General features: G+C 35.9%; 1 protein-coding gene across 4 annotated transcripts in view; it reads right to left on the bottom strand.

The window, feature by feature from the left end:
- The window catches only part of ARHGEF4 (Rho guanine nucleotide exchange factor 4), a 187,498-nt gene that overhangs the window by 161,348 nt on the left and 3,195 nt on the right, over nucleotides 1-22,955 (bottom strand). For all 4 annotated transcript variants that reach the window (XR_009155769.1, XM_058188542.1, XM_058188540.1 and 1 more), the window contains exon 2: nucleotides 22,577-22,612. Coding sequence is in view for 3 of the 4 variants with exons in the window: in XM_058188542.1 (XP_058044525.1) it covers nucleotides 22,577-22,612 (36 nt within the window). In the remaining variant the exon portion in view is untranslated. The remainder of the gene's footprint in view (nucleotides 1-22,576; nucleotides 22,613-22,955) is intronic.

Raw genomic sequence — 22,955 nt, 5'->3', positions numbered from 1 at the left:
TTCTAGTTGCTATGTTAACAAGCAATCAAAAATCCTCCTAATTGTATTTATTCAGCATTAAACCACAATTATTTTAAAGATTTCATTTCCTCTACCAGTTTCAATTTTTTTATGCAGAACCTATTCAGTGGGGATGTAAAGTTCTTCCAAATTTCAATGACACTGTAAGGAAGTGTAATAGTTTTTGAATGACTATGATGACTTTGAATAGCTTTTCTATGCATTCCTTTAATTTTTAATCTTTATCATTTTGGTGGTGGAAGTATTCCAAACTTGCAATCATACATTGATACTTTGGGTGAATTATTGAAGAAGTTGTTTTAAAGTGACACAGTTTTAAAGTTCCCATTTTATTCAGAGCACAGAGACATAAGCAAATATTGTAGCACAAATCATTTCTTTGTACACAGTGAAGGCAGAACAGAGCCTCAGCTTTTCTCTTAAACTGATTGAAAAGAAGCCAACCCAAGAATAATTACTCTGCCCCCCTCCATGGGATAAAACTACTCTATATGGGTATCCAGAGCAACATTACTATGGTAACCAGACCTAACAGATTTAACTAAGAACATTTTTCAGAAGACTAGCAGGAGCAAAAAGCATTTTCTAAAGCCTATTCATACATTTATACAACTCATCCCCCCACCACCACAGATACAATCACAACAGTTTCAAAGAGAAATATTTTTTTTACCAATGGCAGTGATTTGTTAGCCCTGCAGAAGGGGAAAAATCACTCCTATAATACAGCTGCAAGAAACCCATCATAATACTGATGTATATAATTGTGCCTTATTAAAATTGATAAGTCCTCACTAGTGTGAGAAGGGACAGAGAGATATGAAGACATTTCTAGCATCATTCCCCCAATAAAATGAAAATCATACATGACAGTTCAGCACTGGGAGTAATTTGCATTCAGATGACATGAGACCACAACTAATATGGGAGTTTTGCCTGTAAAATTAATGATAGTTCAGTCTTGGAGAAGGCTCAAGAGATAGCATTATAGTTTATTCACCATCAACTGAAGGAGCAATGAGAATTTAATTTTAATAGTAATCTAGTTCTTTTTGATTGTTTGCTTTATTTTGCTTTTTAGGATAAATTAATGAACATATTTATCTAAAAGGAAGCGGACTGATAAACTATTTTCTAAAAGTTTTTTTTTAATCTTCTAAGTAAAGTGAGGAAATAAGTGAAAAATAAGAAATCCCATGCACACCTTCAATTCAAAGTATTGTATAAGAATATAAACTGACTTTTATTGATTACTATTGAGATTGATTACTCTTTGCACTGGATATGTCATTCAATGCATACACCATTTTCTATTCAAGAATGAAGATAACAAAACTTTGGGCACTAATGCATAATCAGCATATTGCACCATAATTTACACTTCAGCACATTATATTATAATTTAGTTTAGATTAATTGAGTTCCCTTTAAAATAGGCATGTTGGGTTATATGCTTTGGGGATAATACTGTCACTCTTTAATGGGAAAGAAAAATATTCTTTTCACAATTGCATAAAGTAATTGGGAAAAATGTACAGAATACATTTCTGTTTATAATACTACTGTCAAAGACCTAGAAGAAAAAGAGTGGACTGTATTGCAAAATAATAATTTCATTTCCTTTCTGAAGATTGAAACTTCCTTAGAATAGAATTACCTTAGTTTTGCTTTTTCATTTATATCCAACCTTTTTTACTTTTACAAATAGCTCAAGGCAGTGAACCTTCCTCCTCCTATTTTCCTCACAACAACAATCCTGTGAAGTGGGTTATACTGAGAGAGAGTGACTGATCCAAAGTCATGGCTTTCATGACTAAGGCAGGTTTTGAACTCACAGCCTCTTGCTTTCTAGCCTGATGCCTTAGCCACTAGACCAAACTGGCTCTCAACTGTTCAGAGAATGTTTATCCAATTGTTCTGAACTTCTGGAACACTGAAATATAGAAGATATAATTTGCCATCAAGGACAATCTTCCCTTCTTCACTAAAATTGTTTTATTTAAGTTAGAAATCAATATAGTATAAAATTTCTATACTTTACAAATTTCCAAAAAAGACGTTTCACGCATCATATTGATGTATAAAGACCTAAGACATTTTAAATGGAAGTAATAAAAATATGTGTACTGTAGAACACATAATTCCATTTCCCATTTTTTAAAAAAAAACTAAATTTGCTGTTCAAATTTGCTACTTTGCCTAAATGACAACATACTACTTGCAATGAATTCAAACAATTTCATGAAATGAGTTGCATTAAATACGGAGTAATCAAATATTCTAATCTATATAAAGAGGTTTGGAATGTGTTCTGTCTCCTAATAGGATATATCTGCTAAAGATCAATGTTTTGTATCTATGAAATCTCAAGAGAAGCATTGAGAAAGATACACTTGCCAAAACTCTAATTTAAAAGTGGATGGATATTACAGGGATTGATTCTCTTAAATTCCCTTGAAATGTGCCAGAAAATTTGTACAGAGTCTTATGTTAGTTATAGTTCCAGTCATAACAGAAATTGCATGTTTTTATCCAGTTGTATTTTCTGCATTTTTCAACATGTTGACAGAACATTTTCTGCAGATTTCTTGGTGAGTAAACGAAGTCACACACAAATGACTGACACTGCCTTCTAAACTGTAAAATAAATGATCTTGCATCCCTTGGAATTTGTTCAATAGAATCAGGCTGAAAATTGAAAGCAAGAAGCATAGGGCAAGGCAATGGAATATGCCAACAGTTAGCATAAACCACAGGATAAACCATAAAACAGGATGTACTTGACTAACACCACTTTCAAAGCTAACATTGAAATGTTCTGTTAACCTCTAAATAATTATGATATGCAAGATAGGTCTGTGACCCAGTTCATGAAATTCAGCAATGCCCTAACACCTGAACACAAAATTCATTGCATTTCAGAGGTGTTTACAAATGTATGCATAAGTTGAAAACAAAGTTTAGTTACACTTGCTTAAAAGCCGAGAAAGATGCTTAGGATACATATAAAAGTAAAACATTGTATCAAAATGAATCATTTGCATGTTGAATTACTTGAATGAATCAAAATATTTTGACAGTTATTTTCCATTTATTTCTAGTTACTCTCTAGAACTACAAATTTTAAAATATATTTATGAAAAATATCATAAAAGATACTCCCTGAAAAAAGCATGTGATATTTATGTTAACAACTGTGAGTTTATATTTGAAGTGTCATTCATATCTATAGCCTCATAATATCAAGCTGTAGCAATTAAGATTTGAAACATTTAGGAAAAAAAAGTTGTAAAACTTCTTACCTTGAAGAAGCTCCGGAGAAAATACATTATGCTAAGCATTTTTTGAATAAGTAATAAGGAGCTGCTCAATCTTTGGAACATCCAAGGCCTGTGAGAATTCCTACAACCCCTGCTGTGTCTTTAGTTACATGCTTTCTTGTTGCTATTTTAGACAGACTTAGTACAAGAGAATCATATGAGCCATGCCAGGAGCTTATGCTAAGGAGTTGCATAACAATTAGGGCTTATCTGAGCTAGCTGCATAGTGCAAACAGGTTTGTTCACAGTTTGCTAGTCCTAGAGTACTTCTACTGGGCATGCTCAGAATACTAACCATTGTATTTGCTAAATGTAAAATAAGAAGGACCATTTGTAAACTATCCAAAGAAATCAGTGGATCGTCAATGAGACTCAAAGAAAAACTACATTGTTGGTTATTTACATCCTGTTTTCCTCTGCCCCACCCCCTCCACATTTTATTTTGCCAAGAGTTACCTCAATTAGGAAATATTTAACTCCTTGCTTCATTTCTCCTCATCTCAATCCTTAGCTCAGGGCATATAATAACTGTAAATGACATTTACAGTAGTTAAACCAACCACAAAAATAGCTTGAAGAACCCTATCCAAAAGTGTGCTTTTATGCATTTCATTGTTCTTTTACCCTTTCTGCAAATAATTACAGGTAGCTTTGCCTTAAGAAGAATCTTATTCTTTTAATCTTATTCTTTTGCCTTTAGAAGAATCTAAAGAATCTTATTCTTCTGAAGTAAGATAAACTGAAGAAGAATATGATGTAGTTATTTCGGTATTTAGATAGGAGCAGATTCAAGTCCCCATTTCAGCTATGTGACTTCTCAGCCGAAGTATTACCTCCTTGACCCAAGCATGAGCAGAAATGCTTCTAAATTCCAGCACCAAGCTTTCAAAATTTTCTTCCAGGCTGGATTTCTATTTATTTCATCTGTGCTTGAGAAGCTGGGCTTTTAGGGGAGGGGTTTGGAGAGGATGCTGAATACTGCATGTATTGTATAGAGAGAACCTTGCTTTCCTGCTATTGGTTTTAAGGTTGAGGAATCTCTATTTTGGAGGGCAGAATTAGAGCAAATGAAATTTACTTGATAGAGATAACATTACTTATGTAATGTTATGTGGGAGGCACCGTTTATCGATGGTTCTCCTCCTATCTCTCTGATCGGTCACAGACGGTGTTGACAGGAGGGCACAGGTCGATCCTGAGGCGCCTTACTTGTGGGGTGCCGCAGGGGTCGATTCTCTCACCCCTCCTGTTCAACATCTATATGAAGCCGCTGGGTGAGATCATCAGTGGTTTCGGTGTGAGGTATCAACTGTACGCTGATGATACTCAGCTGTACTTTTCCACACCGGGCCACCCCAACGAAGCTATCGAAGTGCTGTCCCGGTGTCTGGAAGCCGTACGGGTCTGGATGGGGAGAAACAGGCTCAAGCTCAATCCCTCCAAGACAGAGTGGCTGTGGATGCCGGCACCCCGGTACAGTCAGCTGCAGCCATGGCTGATTGTTGGGGGCGAGTCATTGGCCCCAATGGAGAGGGTGCGCAACTTGGGCGTTCTCCTGGATGGTCGGCTGTCTTTTGAAGACCACTTGACGGCCGTCTCCAGGAGAGCTTTTTACCAGGTTCGCCTGGTCCGCCAGTTGCGCCCCTTTCTAGACCGGGATGCCTTATGCACGGTCACTCATGCCCTTGTGACGTCTCGTCTGGATTACTGCAATACTCTCTACATGGGGCTCCCCTTGAAGAGCACCCGGAGGCTCCAGTTGGTCCAGAATGCGGCTGCGCGGGTGATAGAGGGAGCCCCTCGTGGCTTCCATGTGACACCTCTCCTGCGCAGACTGCACTGGCTACCTATGGCCTTTCGGGTGCGCTTCAAGGTTTTGGTAATTATCTTTAAAGCGCTCCATGGCATTGGGTCGGGATACTTACGGGACCGTCTACTACCACCGATTGCCTCCCACCGACCCGTACGCTCTCATAGGGAGGGACTCCTCAGGGTGCCGTCAGCCAGGCAGTGCCGGCTGGCGACACCCAGGGGAAGGGCCTTTTCTGTGGGGGCGCCCGCCCTCTGGAACGAACTTCCCCCAGGACTTCATCAACTTCCTGACCTTCGAACCTTTCGCCGCGAGCTTAAGACACATCTTTTTATTTGTGCAGGACTGGACTAGGATTTTAAATTTTTAAATTTGGTTTTAATGGGGTTTTTATTATTCTATTGGGGTTTTAATATTCGGCCGTATTTAATAAGTTTTTTAATTGGGGTTTTAACTTGTATTTATGTACATTTTACGTGGCTGTTAACCGCCCTGAGTCCCTCGGGAGATAGGGCGGTATATAAATATGATTAAATAAATAAATAAATAAATAAATAAATAAATAAAAATAAACTTTGAGGCACTCCTGGACTACTACATATTAGGACACTGAGGTTCTTCAGCTTTTCCATCAGGAAAGGTGAAATGAGAGACAAACTTTGAGGGTCATCATTTTCAGATATTGGAAATTCCTTGACATGGCCATTCCTAGAAGTACCATCCATCTTCCCTCACTTTTCCTGTGTGGTTCTTTGTGGGCCATGTAATGTTGGAAGACATGCTTTCTGGGAATGGCTTTCCCCCCGCTTACTTAAATTATGCAGCCTTTGAAGGATTTCTGAGGTATTACCCAGCCCCTGAACCAGAGGAAGTTTTCCTTCCTTCCTTCCTGCCTTCCTTCCTTCCTTCCTTCTCCAGGATAACTTGTTAATATAGGAAAATAATTGTACGAGTATCTCTCAGAGATTAATGTGGGTAAATTAAGCTATGGGACATGTCAGTTCAACCCTCCTTTCAACTCTAAGCAAATCAAGATGATTGGATTCATCCACAGTAAAATCCAACCATCTTCTACAAGATTATTCCTAAAGATGGAAAGTTGAAGACTGTGCAAAAGTTGCATAACACCATGGGCCTAAGACATGATGTTTCAAGAGAGAGCATACTACCAATCCTTCTACTAGAAGTAATTTCTCTCCCAAGAGATATTTGCTACCTCCTGATCCCATTCCTTTACCTCCACTTTATCTATCTGAAGGAGTTAGGAGAGGCATCGGTCCAGTCCTCAGGTGGCAAAATTCAAACTGTCAAGAACCTTTTTATGTTCTGAGAGTCAATGAGACTAAGATTCTCAGATAATCTCATAGTATATTACTGCCAACTCTACATTTTGTAAGGCTACATAGACAAAATCCAGCAGGTTGAAAGGTCAAAACTCCCACCTCCATTATTAGCTCCTTGATCAATTAGAACTGGTCCTTTCTAAATTAATTTATCTGAGTCTTAAGTCACTGGGGGTCTCCATATCTTGATTATCATTTCCTAGGTCTTTTTTCTTATTATTATTATTTTCAGTGTCTCTTCTCCTCGTCGCTCAAGGCATTCTCACATACTACAGTAGACCAGATTAAGAAACCATATAAATGCACTCCCTATGCATTCTATGTTTAACCCTATGACCTTATTTGGTATTGTTAATGTAATGTTTAATTCTAAACACAGATGACTAGCAGTAAAATCTTTCCAAACCTATCACAGCAATCCAAAAGAAGTTCTACTGACCTGCCCTGTCTCAATTAAGTCTCTTAAACAAGACAGTTGGATAGAATTCCATTATTCACTATGCAATAATGCCAGAGAAATATTGACTTTTCACTGCCTATTATCATCACAATTCAGGCCTGAACATGAACTAGTATTTAAACTAGGTATGCCTAGTTTAATGAAAGGAAGGACTAGGGGAGACATGATAGCAGTGTTCCAATATCTCAGGGGCTGCCACAAAAAAGAGGGAGTCAAACTATTCTCCAAAGCACCTGAGGGTAGAACAAGAAGCAATGGGTGGAAACTGATCAAGGAGAGAAGCAACTTACAACTAAGAAGAAATTTCCTGACAGTTAGAACAATTAATCAGTAGAACAACTTGCCTGCAGAAGTTGTAAATGCTCCAACACTGGAAATTTTTAAGAAAATGCTGGATAACCATTTGTCTGAAATGGTGTAGGGTTTCCTGCCTGGGCAGGGGTTGGACTAGAAGACCTCCAAGGTCCCTTCCAACTCTGTTGTTGTTGTTGTTGTTGTTGTTGTTGTTATCTGTGTTTGAAGATATTTGCTCTATGTTTTCCGGTATCTTTTTTGCTGCTTCATCTCCTGGAGCACCCCCAAAAAGCAAGAAACCCTTATCTTGGGATCTTTAGTCCAGAAGAAGCAGTAAGGGCATGCAATCTTAGCAACTTCTATATTTATAAGAAGTAAAATCCATAAGATGTTTGAGAAGGGCAACCTTAATCAATCTACTAGTCCCGCAGAGGATACATCCTCTATAAAAGCTAAATAGATTGTCTCAGAGCTGAGGCTGTGACCAAATAAAGAGATGAAAGGATAGAGAATAGAAACAGATGAAAGGCTACCCAAAACTGCATTTTAAAAAAAAAGACCATCATATGTCTGCATATATTTTCCCTGCTTAATTTACTTTAGTTGTTCAAGTTTTCCTAGCATTTTCTGAACATTGGACCTGAATTTCTACTATATGTGCAATTAGTTTCTTGTGGTCCTTATTTCTCATTTCATCCAGAACTGTCCAAGGTCAAACATCTAACTTCCTCCTTCTCTGATACTCACCTCAGCTCAATCATGTTTTGTAATTTCAAATTCTTGATCCTTGCCCTATACTCAGTTTCTCTTTCTCTTAATATTTTAGTTTTTGAAGATAATCTCCCCAATCTTCTCTTTTGAAAGCTAAACATGTCTAGCTCTTTTAACTGTCTGTCACAGAAGTTGGTTTCCAGCCCCTTTTTCTTATTGTTAGTTCTCTGAACCAGTGGTGGATTGCTACCGGTTCTCCCCATTCTTGCGAACCAGTAGTAAACATTTTGAGTAGTTCGGAGAACCGGTAAATGCCACCTCTGTCTGGCCCCACCCCCAATCTATTGCTGCCTCCCGACTACCAGCTGATCGGCTAGAAGGAAAAAATCAGGACTCACTTGACAAAGAGAAAAAAAACCCAAGACACCGTGGCTTTAAATTGAGAAGCCAAGAAGCCTGCCAACTGATCGGCTAGAATGAAAAAAATCAGGACTTGCTTCTCAGCCAGGAGATCGCTTGGCAAAGAAGAAGGAGGGGGAAAAAAGACACTGTCGCTTTAAATTGACGCAGCTGCAGGAAGGAGATTTTTACTTGCAAAAGCAGTTTGTTTCTGAGTCAGCTGAACAACAAACTGGATAAGAGGAGGAATTCTTATATGGTTCTATGTTTTTGAAGTTTTGGGGTTTAGGCAACATGGGCTTTGTGTTTCTAAAAAGCTTTGGGGGATTTCCATTGTGAAATATCCTGTCTTGAATGAGTTTTCTGCCTGCTTGTAAATGGAGTCGAACTTCCGGCTTCCACTTTATATTATCTCTAAGCACCAGTAGCTGTTCTGCTTACAAAGTTTCCTTTATGCAGCTGGCAGGAATGTGGAGGGAATAGTGATTTTGAAGTAATCTTCCCCTGGAGTGCGAAGGGAATGGGGATTTTAAACTTGCTCTCAAACATCAGCCATAATACTAAAGACTGTTTTGAACAATATGCAGGTTGTATTACATGAATGGCTATTTTATATGTGAAATTATGACTGAAACCTATATTGGTTCACACTATCAGGAAGTTTCTCCTTAGTTTTAGGTTGCTTCTCTCTTTGTTCAGTTCACAACCATTGTTTCTTGTTTTGTCTTCTGGTGCTTTGGAAAATACGTTCCCCACCCCTGCTTCTTTCTGGCAGCCCCTTAAAAGCCTGTTGCCTATCACACTCTTGGGCAAAGCATGTGAGCCATTTCCTCCTTTCAGTGGTCCATGAAAGTGCATCTATAGTATGTAGATAATAAAATTGAAAAAAGGTGAATAACATTTTTGCAGAACTATAGATACATTGAGGCTGGGCGTGACAAGGAATGGCTGGGAGGGGAGGGGCCAGGCGAGGCACTCCTTGACATGAGTAACATTGTGTTGGCCATGCCTATCCAGTCACATGACCTTCAAGCCATACCTACTGTCACATGACCATCAAGCCACGCCCACAGAACCAGTAGTAAAAAAATTAGAACCCACCCCTGCTCTGAACTCATTCCAACTTCTCCCTGTCCCTTTTAAAGTTTGGCTGTCAGAACTAGACACATACTCTCACAACAATGTAAGCAATGCAGTATATAACAGAAATATTATCTACCAGAAAGCACTTTACAGAACATGTGGTCCACACAAGTGAGCAACGTCCAGCAAATACAGCAATTAATTGGATACCACCAGATGATCGGAGAGAAAGAGGAAGACCAAAGAAAACTTTGTGCCAAACATTTCAGAAAGATCTGAAAAACATCAACTTTAAATGGAAGGATGTGGAGACTGTAGCTGCAGACCAAGAACTGTGGAATACTCTTGTAGCCCAATGTGTTTAGCACGGGGTGTGATAATAATAATTATAGACCATGTTCTGGTAGCAATTTTTATTTTAACACATAAAACATGTTGGTTTTTATTTGATTTATCTTGTAATGTCTGCCTCAAAGCCATCCAAATTTTCATGGCTAATCTGAAATTTAAATCTTATCAACGTGGAAAATCCCAAAACTTCCAAATGTCATCGTAGTGACCCAAGATCATTACTACTAAGTGCTGAATACATATTACATCGGGCAACAACTAGAGCTGTGCGTGAGGTGTGCTGTGTGGATTTTGATTGTGAGATAGATATTTTGTTATTTTATTTTTGCCTAGTAAAGCATTTAGTTGGGCTATATGGGTGGAGATTGGTATGTGAGGGGTGGGAGTAAAATTACCTTCTTAGGCAGAACTTTTTCATCTCTGAAAATAGCCTCACCCAGACACCTCAAAATCCATTTTGAGGCGGTGTATGGGTGGAGAACCCTGAAAGTGATTTGACAGGTTTTTGTGACGTTTGTGAATGACACCCCAGTTCATCCCTGATACAGTCCTCTCAACATATCAAAGGGAGCCACTAGGAAAAGTTATGCTATTCCTGGAACCAAATAGGTCTCTGAAAGTGTGTCTCTTAATAGTGGACACTTTAAAATATGCACAATTAATAGTGGAATATTTTTTTCAGGTTTTGCTATTTTCTTTATGTTTAACTGGAATGACAGATAAAATGATTTTCTTTACCATGCTCTAAAAAAGGGGCAGAGCACCTAACACTATAAGAAAATAACAGTTCACCTTTGTGCAATGTTGGAAGAACGCAAAGATGCCTTCCGAGGACTTAATAATTTTTGAAAAAATTTGACTGTGCTGAAATGGATAAACTATCATTGGAATTGAAAGGAATGACAGACTTGGAGTATTATGTATCATGGGAGAAATGGTACAAATGGATTGAAAACAGAAGAATAAAACAGATTCAGACATACTAAAAATTTGATGAAGTAAAATGTATAGACTATAAAAACTTTGATATGTATTGTAAATGGTCACAGTTCTACACAAAAAAATTCTTTTTTTGTATTTTTGTAATTTTGTATTATATTTACGTTTTTGTCTTTTTGTTTGTTTTAAAATGAATAAAATATGGTTATAAAAAAAGTAGCAGTTCAAAAAAACTCCATTTATTTTAGTAATTCTGTGTTCCACAACTAACTGTCAAACTATTTACTAAATCTACACTACTATTAATCTTCTCATCGTTTTCATCACCAATCTCTTTCCACTTATGACTGTATGACTGTAACTTTTTGTTGCTATCATTAAGGATTAAATTGCAACCTATGACCATCATTTGTGTTGTAAATGTTATACCTTTGATGAAGGGTTTTTTTTTCCTTTTTCTTTTCTTTTATGTACACTGAGAACATATGCACCAAAGCAAATTCCTTGTGTGTCCAATCACACTTGGCCAATAAAATTCTATTCTATTCTATTCTATTCTATTCTATTCTATTCTATTCTATTCTATTCTATTCTAATAAGGTAGCAATTAATAATATGAGTCTCTTTTTGAAGAGGGAGGAAAGAAATTTATACCAGCCCTGCATTGATATTGTTTTGGGGACCAGCTGGTCCCAGAAGTCGCAGGATTGATGATGCCCTCATTATCTCCCAAGTTTCAGGAATGATATTTGTTTATACATTATGGTCAATAAGTAAACCAGAACATAGTGTTATCTATATTGCACTGCAGGAGATTTGCCAGTATTAAAACAGTTTTTCACTTAAGGAGTTTAATAAAAGCTGAAACCAAAGGAAAGTAAAATTATATATATATATACCAGTGTTCTGATGAACGACATAAATTTAATAAATGAGTAAATCCATAAGCAGTAGATATTGTTTGGGAGATGTCAATTCACGCAACATCAGGCAGAACACATGTGGTTGCCCACTGGTTTTTTTCCCTCCCATTCATGTTCTTGATTCCGCAGGCTCATTACTTGATTTCTCATTGCTTGATTTATGAGTGAAGAGATGTTATGACTCACTTGTTTTAAACAGGCAACTGGCACTGTCAAAGCTGACTACTATCAAGATCCTGACACTCTAAAGTACAAATAGAAAAAAGGGGCCCTCAGCTGAGCTTTCTTCCACATTTATTAGTGGTAGGAAATACGGAACGTGATTATGATGTGGCACGTACTGCATGAGCAAACTGTGGCCTATGTTGTTGGGAACAGTAATATCTTAAGGGTATAATTTTCTTGCCACTTAAATCAAATACATGCATAAATATCTAATCTGAGAAAAAATATTCCTAACAATCATTAGAAGTGATATGTAAAGCAGCTTGAGAATTTAGAATATAAATATCTTGATCATTAGATGGATGCTGGTTTATTGTGGGAAATGGGCACTCTAGAAAAATGAGAGAGAGAGAGAGAGAGAGAGACTTGAATACATGTATGCAGACATACATAGCATTTTACTTTTTATTTATTAAATTTATATGCTGATATCTCACTGTTGAAGAGACTGCCTGCAGTTCTTAGTTGCTAAAGGTGGCCATTCTTGGACATGTGTGTGTCTGTGTACAGATCCAAACTTGTGCAGATTACTTCTGTGGAATCTCTCTCTCTCACTCACTCACTCACTCACACACACACACACACACACACACACACACACACACACAGTGTGAGTAAATGTAGCTTTATTTAATGTTTTTAACATACTAAAAGGCTACAGATGAAATACATTTATCTTTTAATAAACTGATAAGCTATTAAAGGCTGTGTGTTCAACAACTTGAGCTATTAACAAGATGACATTTAAATTCTGCTCATAAGAGTAGAGATTGGTGAATTTTTAAGCACAACTATCAGCTCACTTTGCACAATTAAATATAATGGCAATAACTTCCAGAGCTTTTCACAACATTACTCTAAAAATATAGGAACTTTGTTTTGTATAGCTCAGCTGTTTAGTCTACCAAGAACTGCCTCCTCAGATTAGCAGAAACTCTCCAACAGAGTTTTCCTCTCATTTTATCCCCCCTTTTTTAAATTGGGGATGCTAAAGACTGAAACCTGGGACTTTTTGCATCCGAAGCGGGGATGTTCTACTGAACTGTGTTCCCTTCTTCTTGTCTATAAGTAGATCCTTAAATATGAATTGGAAGATGAAAAAGTCTTTTATTTTCATTCATACCATTCCATCATTAGAGTTTAATCCTTAGAACTGCAATCCAAATAATATGCTAAAGTCAGTAACTGGCTTGTTTTAAAGATCCCAGGCTGGTCTGCTTTGTTTAGCAGAAAGGACAGCTCTGATCATTGCACATGCCTCTTTTTCACATGCATCTAAAGGAGCCTATAAGAGGACCTGAGAGAGCATTCACAAGTGTAAAGGAAAGACGGGACAGTTGCCAAGTGTGACAAAAATCACTCTCAAAAGGTTCTGAAAGGTTCAAGACCTCTTGTTTCCAAGGGGACACCATTAAGCAGAGAATAATTAAGCAACCATTATTTTATTTCACAGATAAATCAGAAGCCAGTACTTGTCTACTCTAAGCAGCAGAGTGCTTGAAAACAACAGCCCAAAAGGTTACCATAGCCTATGAAACGAGATAGTCGCTCTTGGGACATAACTTTTAAGACTGAATTAGGTTGGTTCTGTAAGAAAATAAAGTAAGAAAACTGAAGATTAGTGCTGGTCTTGTGTGAAATTCAGTGGGTAATAATGCTGAAGAAAGACTCATAGAAGGACAAAGTTCTGGGAACCTTCACTCTTGGCACCAAAAGTTATTCTGAAAGGGCACAATGAATGAAGGAGGGCGGGAGCCATTTCCATTCTCGAGAGAGATACATGAGGATGACCTTTTATTTTCCCTTTCACATGCATGCATTCCAGTTTGCACGTTCATTAATTTTCTAGTGACGTAGCCCTAGCAGTAAACAGAAAGAAACCTTCCTAGGTTTCTAATAAAACTCAGGACATTTTAATGAAAACTCCGAGACTCCAATCCTATAATTATTTGCTCAGGATGAGGGTGCACTTTTAAGTAGACTTGACAGGGCTGTGCTGTTAAAGTATTTATCCAGATGACATTTCAGTAAAAACAACTGAAATCCATTTTGAAATTTAGCTCAAATGGGAGGATGTATATTTAAAATGTACATGAGGAAAAAATGCAATATAAACATTTATATATTTAATTTTGTCCCACATTCAATCCTAAATACATATTTTATAAATTTTCAGAATTCAACAACATATTAAAATAATAAAAATACTTTTTTTGGCAACAAATTTCTGTCCTCTAAGAGAATGAAATTTTATTTCAAATGAAAATTTCTTTTGAACATACTCCAATCCAGATTTTGATAAACTTCAAAAGTAACAGAAATCTGAAGCTGTGGAACATTTACTAAATTGATTGATGTTTGGTAAGATTTTCATAGGAAATTGATTGTTTCTTAATTGTATTGAGATCATCCTAGAGGTGCTGGTGAACAAAAGTTCAATTAACATTAACTTCCCACAAAATTTTGTATTGTGGTTTCAACAGTAATCAAAACTGTTTTCAACAAAAATACCAAATATGATCCAATTTAATTTGTGGTGTTTAGGAAATATTTCCATCTGAATTTCTTTTCTTTTTTATAGTTTATCAAAAAATAAAATACAGAGAAAAATGAAAATAATGGGAAAGTAAGGGAGGAAAAAGGGAAGAGGAAAAAAGGGGGAAAAAGCATTGACTTCCGACTCTTTTTAGAACAGTAGAATAAGTTATAACAAACAACTTTTTAACTTTTACATAGTAATATATACTAGACATTTCTATAACAACACATCTATCTAATCAGGAAAAACACCTGAATTTCTTAAACGAGTTTGGGGATTCCAAATAACTACATTTTGTTTAGATTGGAAGATATGCAAAGCTAAGTGTGGGAAAGATCCCTCTAGTGACGAACATAAAATTTTGTTGTCTGAAATGAAGTTAAATGTTGACTCTGTTAGAGCTCTAAATCCAGTAGCACTGAAACTGTATGACCTACTCATGACTTACTGACCATAAAGAGCACTGGGATATAGATAGAGATTTAATTATATACTTTGTCTCTGTCTACCACTCTGCCTGCCCTTTGTCTAAAAAGATTGTTAATTGAGGTCACTTCATTTAGCTTTTCTTCCCATGCATACACACACAGAGCAGACTATCTCTGACTTTCCTCCTAATAGGATGGAACTAGCTAGATCCTAGGTATTGTTTTTCCTTTTAATGCATTCCCAGCAAATAAATCTCTTTTCTATTACATTTTTTAAAAATAGCTTCACTAATCCTTGCCCAGGTGTGATTATCCTTTTAAAGGATGTTCATAGGCACAATTCAGTTCTTAAATTTAACATTAAGACCATATTAAAACATATTGTCCCATCTTCACCTTTCCCATTCTCATCTTAAAATAAAGATATTTTAAAAGATGAATAACAAATATTAATTAATTCCTAAGCATTTGGAAGATAAATTTATTTCCATTTTTATATGATTACTCTCTTTGCTGAGCTCCAGGCTCAATAAAGCCAAACTTCACAAAATGACAAATTCTGCTTTTTTTGAATCATATTTACCTACAATATTTTACACAACTTTCATCATTTCAATCAGCTTTGTAATGAATTCTTTATCAGAAAGTTCTATCAGACTATTATTCATGAACTATTTACCAAACAGCTAGTCCCCAGTGATGAAAGGTTCCAAATAAAATTCTTTTTCTAAGATGTTAAGCACTTTCCACTGCCAAGCATTCCCAAGAAATTGCCAAATAATTATTCATAATAATAATAAATGCAAAAGCTCCTCTTGGCAGCAGACAAACTGAAGTGGACTGAATACACAGACTGGTCTTCAACATTTTAGCTTTCTGGAAGAGCGCAGAAACAGGGTCAGAAGATTATTGTCTCCTTCTATATAATCCTGTATGTGACTTTATATTGCTGGCCAGTGGAAATGTCAGTTGCTGCTCTCTCGTTGGAACTCTGCCATCTACTGTTTATTGCCAGGCAGCTGAACTCACACTTTCTGCTCATCATTCATTGCTTTCTTTCAAGTCTGCATTTAATAGACTGGGCATCAGATTCTAGAAGTTACAAAGGCCTATTCTGGCAAAACTTTTTATAAAGCCCATCTGTAAAAGCTATTCAGATCAACTCTATGTGATATATTTTAGACATATGGCTCAGAATAGTATGTTATGCATACATTCTTCTTTGCTTTCTTTTTTTCCCCCTCCCTCCCATAGCACATTTAGTGCTGTGTTCTTTTTTTAAAAATGGTATTCTATAGGTATAGCATTACCAATATAATTTGTTGCTTCTTATTTGATTGTTGATAAAAGAAGAAAGTGTCAAGGAATGAAATTTCTTTCAATTTGTTCATCACAGGATTGAAATTCAGTTAGAATCAAATCTTTGGTTGCATTATTGTAACCCAATGAACGCCACAGATTAGGAAGAAAAGGAGTGGGATAAAGAATATATTAAGTTGGAAATGTTTCAGTCCTTTTGGGAAACACTCCAAGTTCTCAATACTGTGCCTCACACACACACAAACATTACAGTGTGCTAACTAATATCCTGGTATAAACCAAAATATAGTTTGCAGACACTGGCAGTTTATCATTGGTAATTTTTCTACCTAAGATAGCAACATTTTTTCTTCTTTTGGAGAACAAATCTGTAGATTCTGAATTCCCACTTTAAGTGAGTCTGACAAGATGGAATACTGTAAAGATGTTGATTTAGACAAAATGACAGCTATCAAATCAGAAATAAAAAATAAAATAACAAAATGAAGGAATAATTGAATGAATACAAATAAAACTAAAAATTTAATAATGGAAAATTGAAAAAGTACAGGATTTAACTAGAGACTTGTAATATAAAGTTGAACTTTAAGTAAGCAATTCTTAGAAAACATCATGGAAAAAATATAAAATATTAATCAAATTATACCTAAAAAGAATATGTGCCTATAACACTAAGCATAGTAATAATATTTTAGACATACATACATTTATACATACATATATACATACATAGCAACAGACTACTATAAACAGACATAGGACACATATGAAGATTAAATACAAAGAGCCTAAAAGTAAATGAAAGAATCATTGTATAAAAATAAAACAGTTTCCAGAAAGCTGCCTATCAAAAGGCATATACTACAGTTAGTTGAATAATATTTTTAAACATGCAGGTAGTCATAGAACATAGAACATAGAACAATAGAGTTGTAAGTGACATTGGAATTCTTCTAGTCCAAGCCCCTGTTCAAGCAGGAGATTATACCATTTCAGATAAGTAGTTATCCAGTCTCTTTTGAAAGCCTCTAGTAAATGGGACACCCACAACTTTTGAAGGCAAGTTACTTCATTGGTTGATTGTTCTAACCATTAGGAATTGTCTCCTTAGATCTAGGTTGTTTCTCTCCTTGGTTAGTTTCCATCCTTGTTTCTTGTCTTGTCTTCTACTTTTTTACAAGCACAACTAAGCCCAAAATATACATTGCTAAGCAAGACAGTTGTTAAGTGAATTGTGTCCCATTCTATGACTTTTTTCCACAGCTGTTAAACAAATCACTTCAGTTGTTAGGTGAATCATGCGGTTTTTAAGGGAATCTTAATTGATTTTGCTTGTCAGAAGTCAGCCAGGATGTTACAAATAGTGATCACATAACCCCAGAACAGTGCAACTATCATAAATATACACCAGTTGCTAAGCACCAGACTTTTGATCACATGACCATCAATCAATAAGAAGAGAAAATGGGAAACAATACCAGTGTTTCTATTCAGATGGTTCAAGGGTGTAAAGTAATTTTGTTGAAAAATAAACATAGGAACCAGATTAATTAAACTCATGGTGAGAGATTAAAAGTCAAATACCATGGAAAAGCTTCATATTTTAGCATTTTAGAATAACAATCTAGGTTGATTGAATTTACATTTTTTATTTTAAAACAAGATGTGTCATGTTTATTCAGAAAGGCTAGGTAAAAATATGACTGCGTAATATACGGTACCTTCCTTGCTGTAACAATTGAAGAGAGGAGTTGACAGTTTATGCTTAATTTATCCAACTAGCTGATGCATGGAAAATGTTTGCATGAAGAAAATAATTTATTTTAGTTATAGTTTTGACTGCTAGAATTAGAAATAATTGAACATAATATTGTTTAAACTAGTTTTACTTGAAATTCCACATTTCAAATTCCACATATATTTCATTATAATTTCTCTTTTTCATCAGATAGGAAAAGCTTCCCATTCCATTCCATACTTCCAGGAACAATAATATTGTAGATATTCTCCAAATTTTGTATAATAATCATTTTATTTGAGAGGATTATTTACTTCATTACTGATTGTTTGTCCAATGAAAAGAAATTTTAATGAAGATTTGCATTCTTTTTTGTTGTTGTTGTTAATGAAAAATTTAAAAAAGTCAGCACATCATACAATACATTATTCGGTAATATTTGCATTTGAAACACTTGCATTTGCCTTTATTATAGAAGATAGAGGGCAAACCTAAATTTGTTCAGGAAGAAATTTGAAGAACTGAGTCAAATAAAAAGATTAACAGATTGTCAGGTGTTTGGCAACTACATGAGAGCATTTAAAAAAACTAAAATGTGCAATTGAAAAATTATGTAACATGTATTTAAAGCTATGTATCCATCAGTGACTTAATAGGGTTCAGTGAAAACACAGACCATATTAAAATGCTATCCTCCATCCTTCAGTCGGCAGAAAAGCATGCCAGGATAGATTACATTACCCATCCTATTAAAGAATTCTATCTTACCATAAGAATGCAGGCAGCAAGTGCTCCTAACCTTATCATTTGAATACAGGACAAATTAAGAAAAGATAGATTTCCCTGCCTTGGTTTCCCCTTTCACCAAGTGCCAATTTTAGTGAGAAACCCCGATCAGATAACTTTTAGTGCCACCTAGCTATCACAGTGATATTAGGCCAATTTTCACCATAACTGTTATATCATCACACAATGATTGGATAACTCAAGAAGAAAGTGATGAAGCACATGGGAGGTAAGAAAGGAGATCCCTCAATGCAAGAGGCACAAGAAGGCAAGAGAGCTCCCTTCGGCTTCCTGCCACAACCCTCTTCTACACCTATTATACAAACTATCGGCCAGGCTATATTTGGATATGGATTTAGCACTCTTTCAAAAGAATAATTTCTAAATTAAATATGATAGATTATAAATGGATTGTAATGCAGGATACAATCAAGCCTTGGTCCATTAACATCATAAAAAATAGCAACCCTAGAGAAACTTGGCTGATCTCAAAAAGCTATTATGGTTGGCCCTGGGAAATATTTAGATAGGAGACCACAAAGAAATCTGAGGTATATAGGCCAATATGCACAGACACCAGAAGGCAGCATGGTAAAGTGCTGCATATTGTTACCAAGAAAACCATGTGAATATGCGGGAAACAGTGTGAACATGTATGTCCATATCAAGTTAATCTTAACTAGGCTAGTCATTCCTCCCTCCCTTTTTCTGCCACAGTAGGTTTAAACTTAACTGTCTGGTACTCTGATTATCATGTTTTCTAAAACAATTCTGAGAATTGTTGTAGTTGTCTTACGTTTTACAAAAATGTCACTATCAGTTGTGGAAATTAACAAAGAATAGCCAGGATATTACCAGTCACATTTTTAAAAGTCTCAACAGTTTTGATTAGGAATATTGATTTTAACTGATTTGTCAGCCAGCAGAGGGCATTGTGGTCATATTTTTTACAAACACAATTCTGATTATTTATAATATTGGTAAATTTCAATAACTATATACTTTACCTAGTGCTTCTGTAATCTGTAGGGCTAAACTGCTATTACTAATGTCCACATTTAATTTAAGAATTGGTGAATTGTTTTGTTTGCTTGTTAAGGAGTGATAAGTATAAATAACACTGCAAGATACTGTCTTTCCTTCTTAGATTGGGGAAAACCATTCCATATGTTGAAAAAATCTCAAAGAATTGGAACAGCAGCATCTAAAAGGATCTGAGCAACAAGGTAGGACACAAAATTCTTTTTCTTTTAGCATGAGAGACATATGACATCCCTAGAGCACGGAAAACTGCTTTTATCCTACCAAGTAACTATTGACCTGAGTCCATTTTCTACAGCCCATCCTCTCATAATTATTGAAAACATCAGCACTGTTAACTGACATGTTCAGATGGGAAATACATGAAAATTGCAGTGTTACTCTAAACAGAGATATCAGAATTTAAAGAACACAGACAACTCAAAGCTCTCTCTCACACACACAAACATTAAACCTAGTCCCGTCTATATGTGTAACATCCTTGCAACCATTTTTATAGCCCTCAACTACTATCTCACAATGAGGTGACTCTTAGTCACAAAAATGTATGTCCTTCTAAAACATGTCAAGAGCTTTCTTAAATAAAGTTCCTACTTCCAACAATTAAGACTCCTATACAAATAGGAGAGGAGCTGTAAATAAACACATCTTGCTTGTACACAGTATATACTACCACAAAGAAAAAACCAGTAACTTATTACAGAAACAATCTGAAAGGAATGGGATTTTTTACAGGAAATTTGTGTTTTTTTGTTATTTTTATCAAGATGCAAAAATCTCTTGACCAAGTTATGGTTGTGAACAATGTAGGAATCTGCTCTTTGAAACTGAATAAGCACAGCACTCTAGGAAGCAAGTGGAGGCCATTTACTTTTAACTGCTTAATAAATGGCATACTATATTTATGTACCAGGCCACTGTTTAATATGCTGACCAGTCTTTAACTGAAGACTGCTGGGCTAGTGGAGAATCAAAGCAGGAGCACAGAAATAGAATACTTGTGTATCTGCAACCTGCTAAAGCTTGCCTTAACAGACATATCAGCTGCCTCTTGTTTTCCCTCTTTAGCATGCAAACTATGCCCTAGTGGTGATAAGAAAAGTAATTGTGTGATTCAGGCCAGCCACATGATTCACTCAAAATATATTAGTATGGTGACATGGAGACTGACATTTGAAAAACACTTGGAATTTATTGCAGCTTCTATTGTTCAACTGAGATCCAACTCTTTTCATTTACTTAGGGCTTGAGTTCACACTGACTTTTAGACACTGCAGTTTCAGAGATTATTTCTTTCTCAGAAAAAAAGCAGTAAATCAATTTGTGAGAATTGTCCAATGACCCACTGCATTCTTTGAAATAAAAAACATACTTGTTTCAAATCCAAATTACTTTATCAATAATAGGAACAACCCTGTCATTTTTATGATCAGAATTGACTAGATGAAATTTCACAGGACAAAAATATTGTTTCCTAGTATTGTTATGAACCCTTTCCATGTGCCACATGTAGCTATTATATTTAACCTATGGCAGTGAGGAGCACAGAAGCCTGGCTTCTAGAGAAACCATACAGAGACAGAAAGCTGCATGGAGCACAAAACAGGTTAGGGTTGAATAATTTTGGTCCTAGTAGTATCTCAAATAAGTATCTGCTAGAACAGATAAGTTGTGTGCAATGTCTAGTTCTCTTATTATTATTCTTTTTTTAAAAAAAAGTCAGAATTGTACTGGTTGTTCTTGTTAGTGTTGGATGTTTGTTTTCTATCTCATGCACGTTCTCATTCTCTCTCTTTCTGTGATATTAAAGTAGGCTATATTTTGCATTAGGAGCAGCTTTACCCCCAACTTTCCTTTGTTGCTGGAACAACATACCAATCTCTGGACTCAGTGAGCTAAAGCTGAATGGAGTTTGCTACAAGTTTTGTTTTCATGCTGAACAGAAAAGGCCTCGTGGGAGGTACATTTGTGTGCGTACATGCGCAGTAATGCATGTGATTAGAAGAGAAGAGTAAAGAATGAGAAGTGCACAGTGAGCAACTTCTAGAAGCATTCAGTGACTGCATAATGAGCAACTATCTCTGCTGAATATTGATTAGTCAGTTCTGGCAAGGTCTTGCTTTTGGGGGGTCAGAGCTCCTGCCTGTTGCTTTGTGTAAAGGCAAAGCAGAGAAAAGATGTAAACTCCAGAATGCTTGTTGACTTATTGTTTCTGTTTTTCTAATTGGAGAGGGACATTTGGGGCCCATGTTACATGAGACAGAATAGTGTGGATGCTAAGTTCCAAATATAATTGGAACACTGACTGTATTTGCCAATTTGTTATTATCATTTCCTTTTTAAAAAAATTATACTGTCACTCTCAAAACTTTTTTTGTTTGGAAATACAATCGTCTAATGGAAAATAATTGACTTTTACCATGGATTTCATAGAATATTAATTTTGTGAGTTTAAATGATAAAATGTTTAACCATGCATATCTACTCAGAAGTAATTTGAATGAATTTAATAGAGTTTACTCAAATAAGTAGTATGTAGAGGCTGGCAGTGAAGCCTCACAAATGACTTTTTCTTTCTAAATTCTATTCAATCTAGTGCTGTAGCTAGTATTGATGTAGTAGCTTTCTCCGCCCCCTGTGCCTTAAGAACTACAAAGTATATTTATGATTTCTATTTCTGGTTAAGCAGCACATGTTAAAACCATGTAACCTAAGAATGTTTTCAATAAACTATGTGTTTCGATTGTTGTTATCTGTTAGTCATACTTAAGGAATAATGTTGAAATAGGTTAATAGTTAATGAATAATTATTGGGTGTCATTTGGTAATTGATGTGAAATCCTACCTTTTGAATGGCTGGGTATCTTTTTTCCCAGGCTGTCTGTCAAGATACAAATACCAAAAGTTAGAAAGGGAGAAAGGAACCAGCACAAACAACTCATGTCTAGCCCATTCATCTCTGGTGATCTTTTCTGAGTTCAGTAGAATCACCCATAGAATAAACCTGTCCCTCTGTATATTCTCCAGATAAGAACAACGGAAAATTCCTAAAAGCATGCTGGATTTGTATTTCTTTTTTTCCAAAGAATTTCTCTATTCTAGGCTGAGGATGGAGGTTGTATACAAAGGCCCTTCATTCAGAACCATTATGTGAGAAATAATTATGCTGCATGTTCTTTGTAACCATACATATTTGATGTCACATTGCAAGAGGCTCCTTCTCA

Source organism: Ahaetulla prasina, chromosome 6 (assembly GCF_028640845.1).
Source record: "Ahaetulla prasina isolate Xishuangbanna chromosome 6, ASM2864084v1, whole genome shotgun sequence".
Classification (NCBI taxonomy): Eukaryota; Metazoa; Chordata; class Lepidosauria; order Squamata; family Colubridae; genus Ahaetulla; species Ahaetulla prasina.
This window is presented reverse-complemented; position numbering and strand designations above follow the sequence as displayed.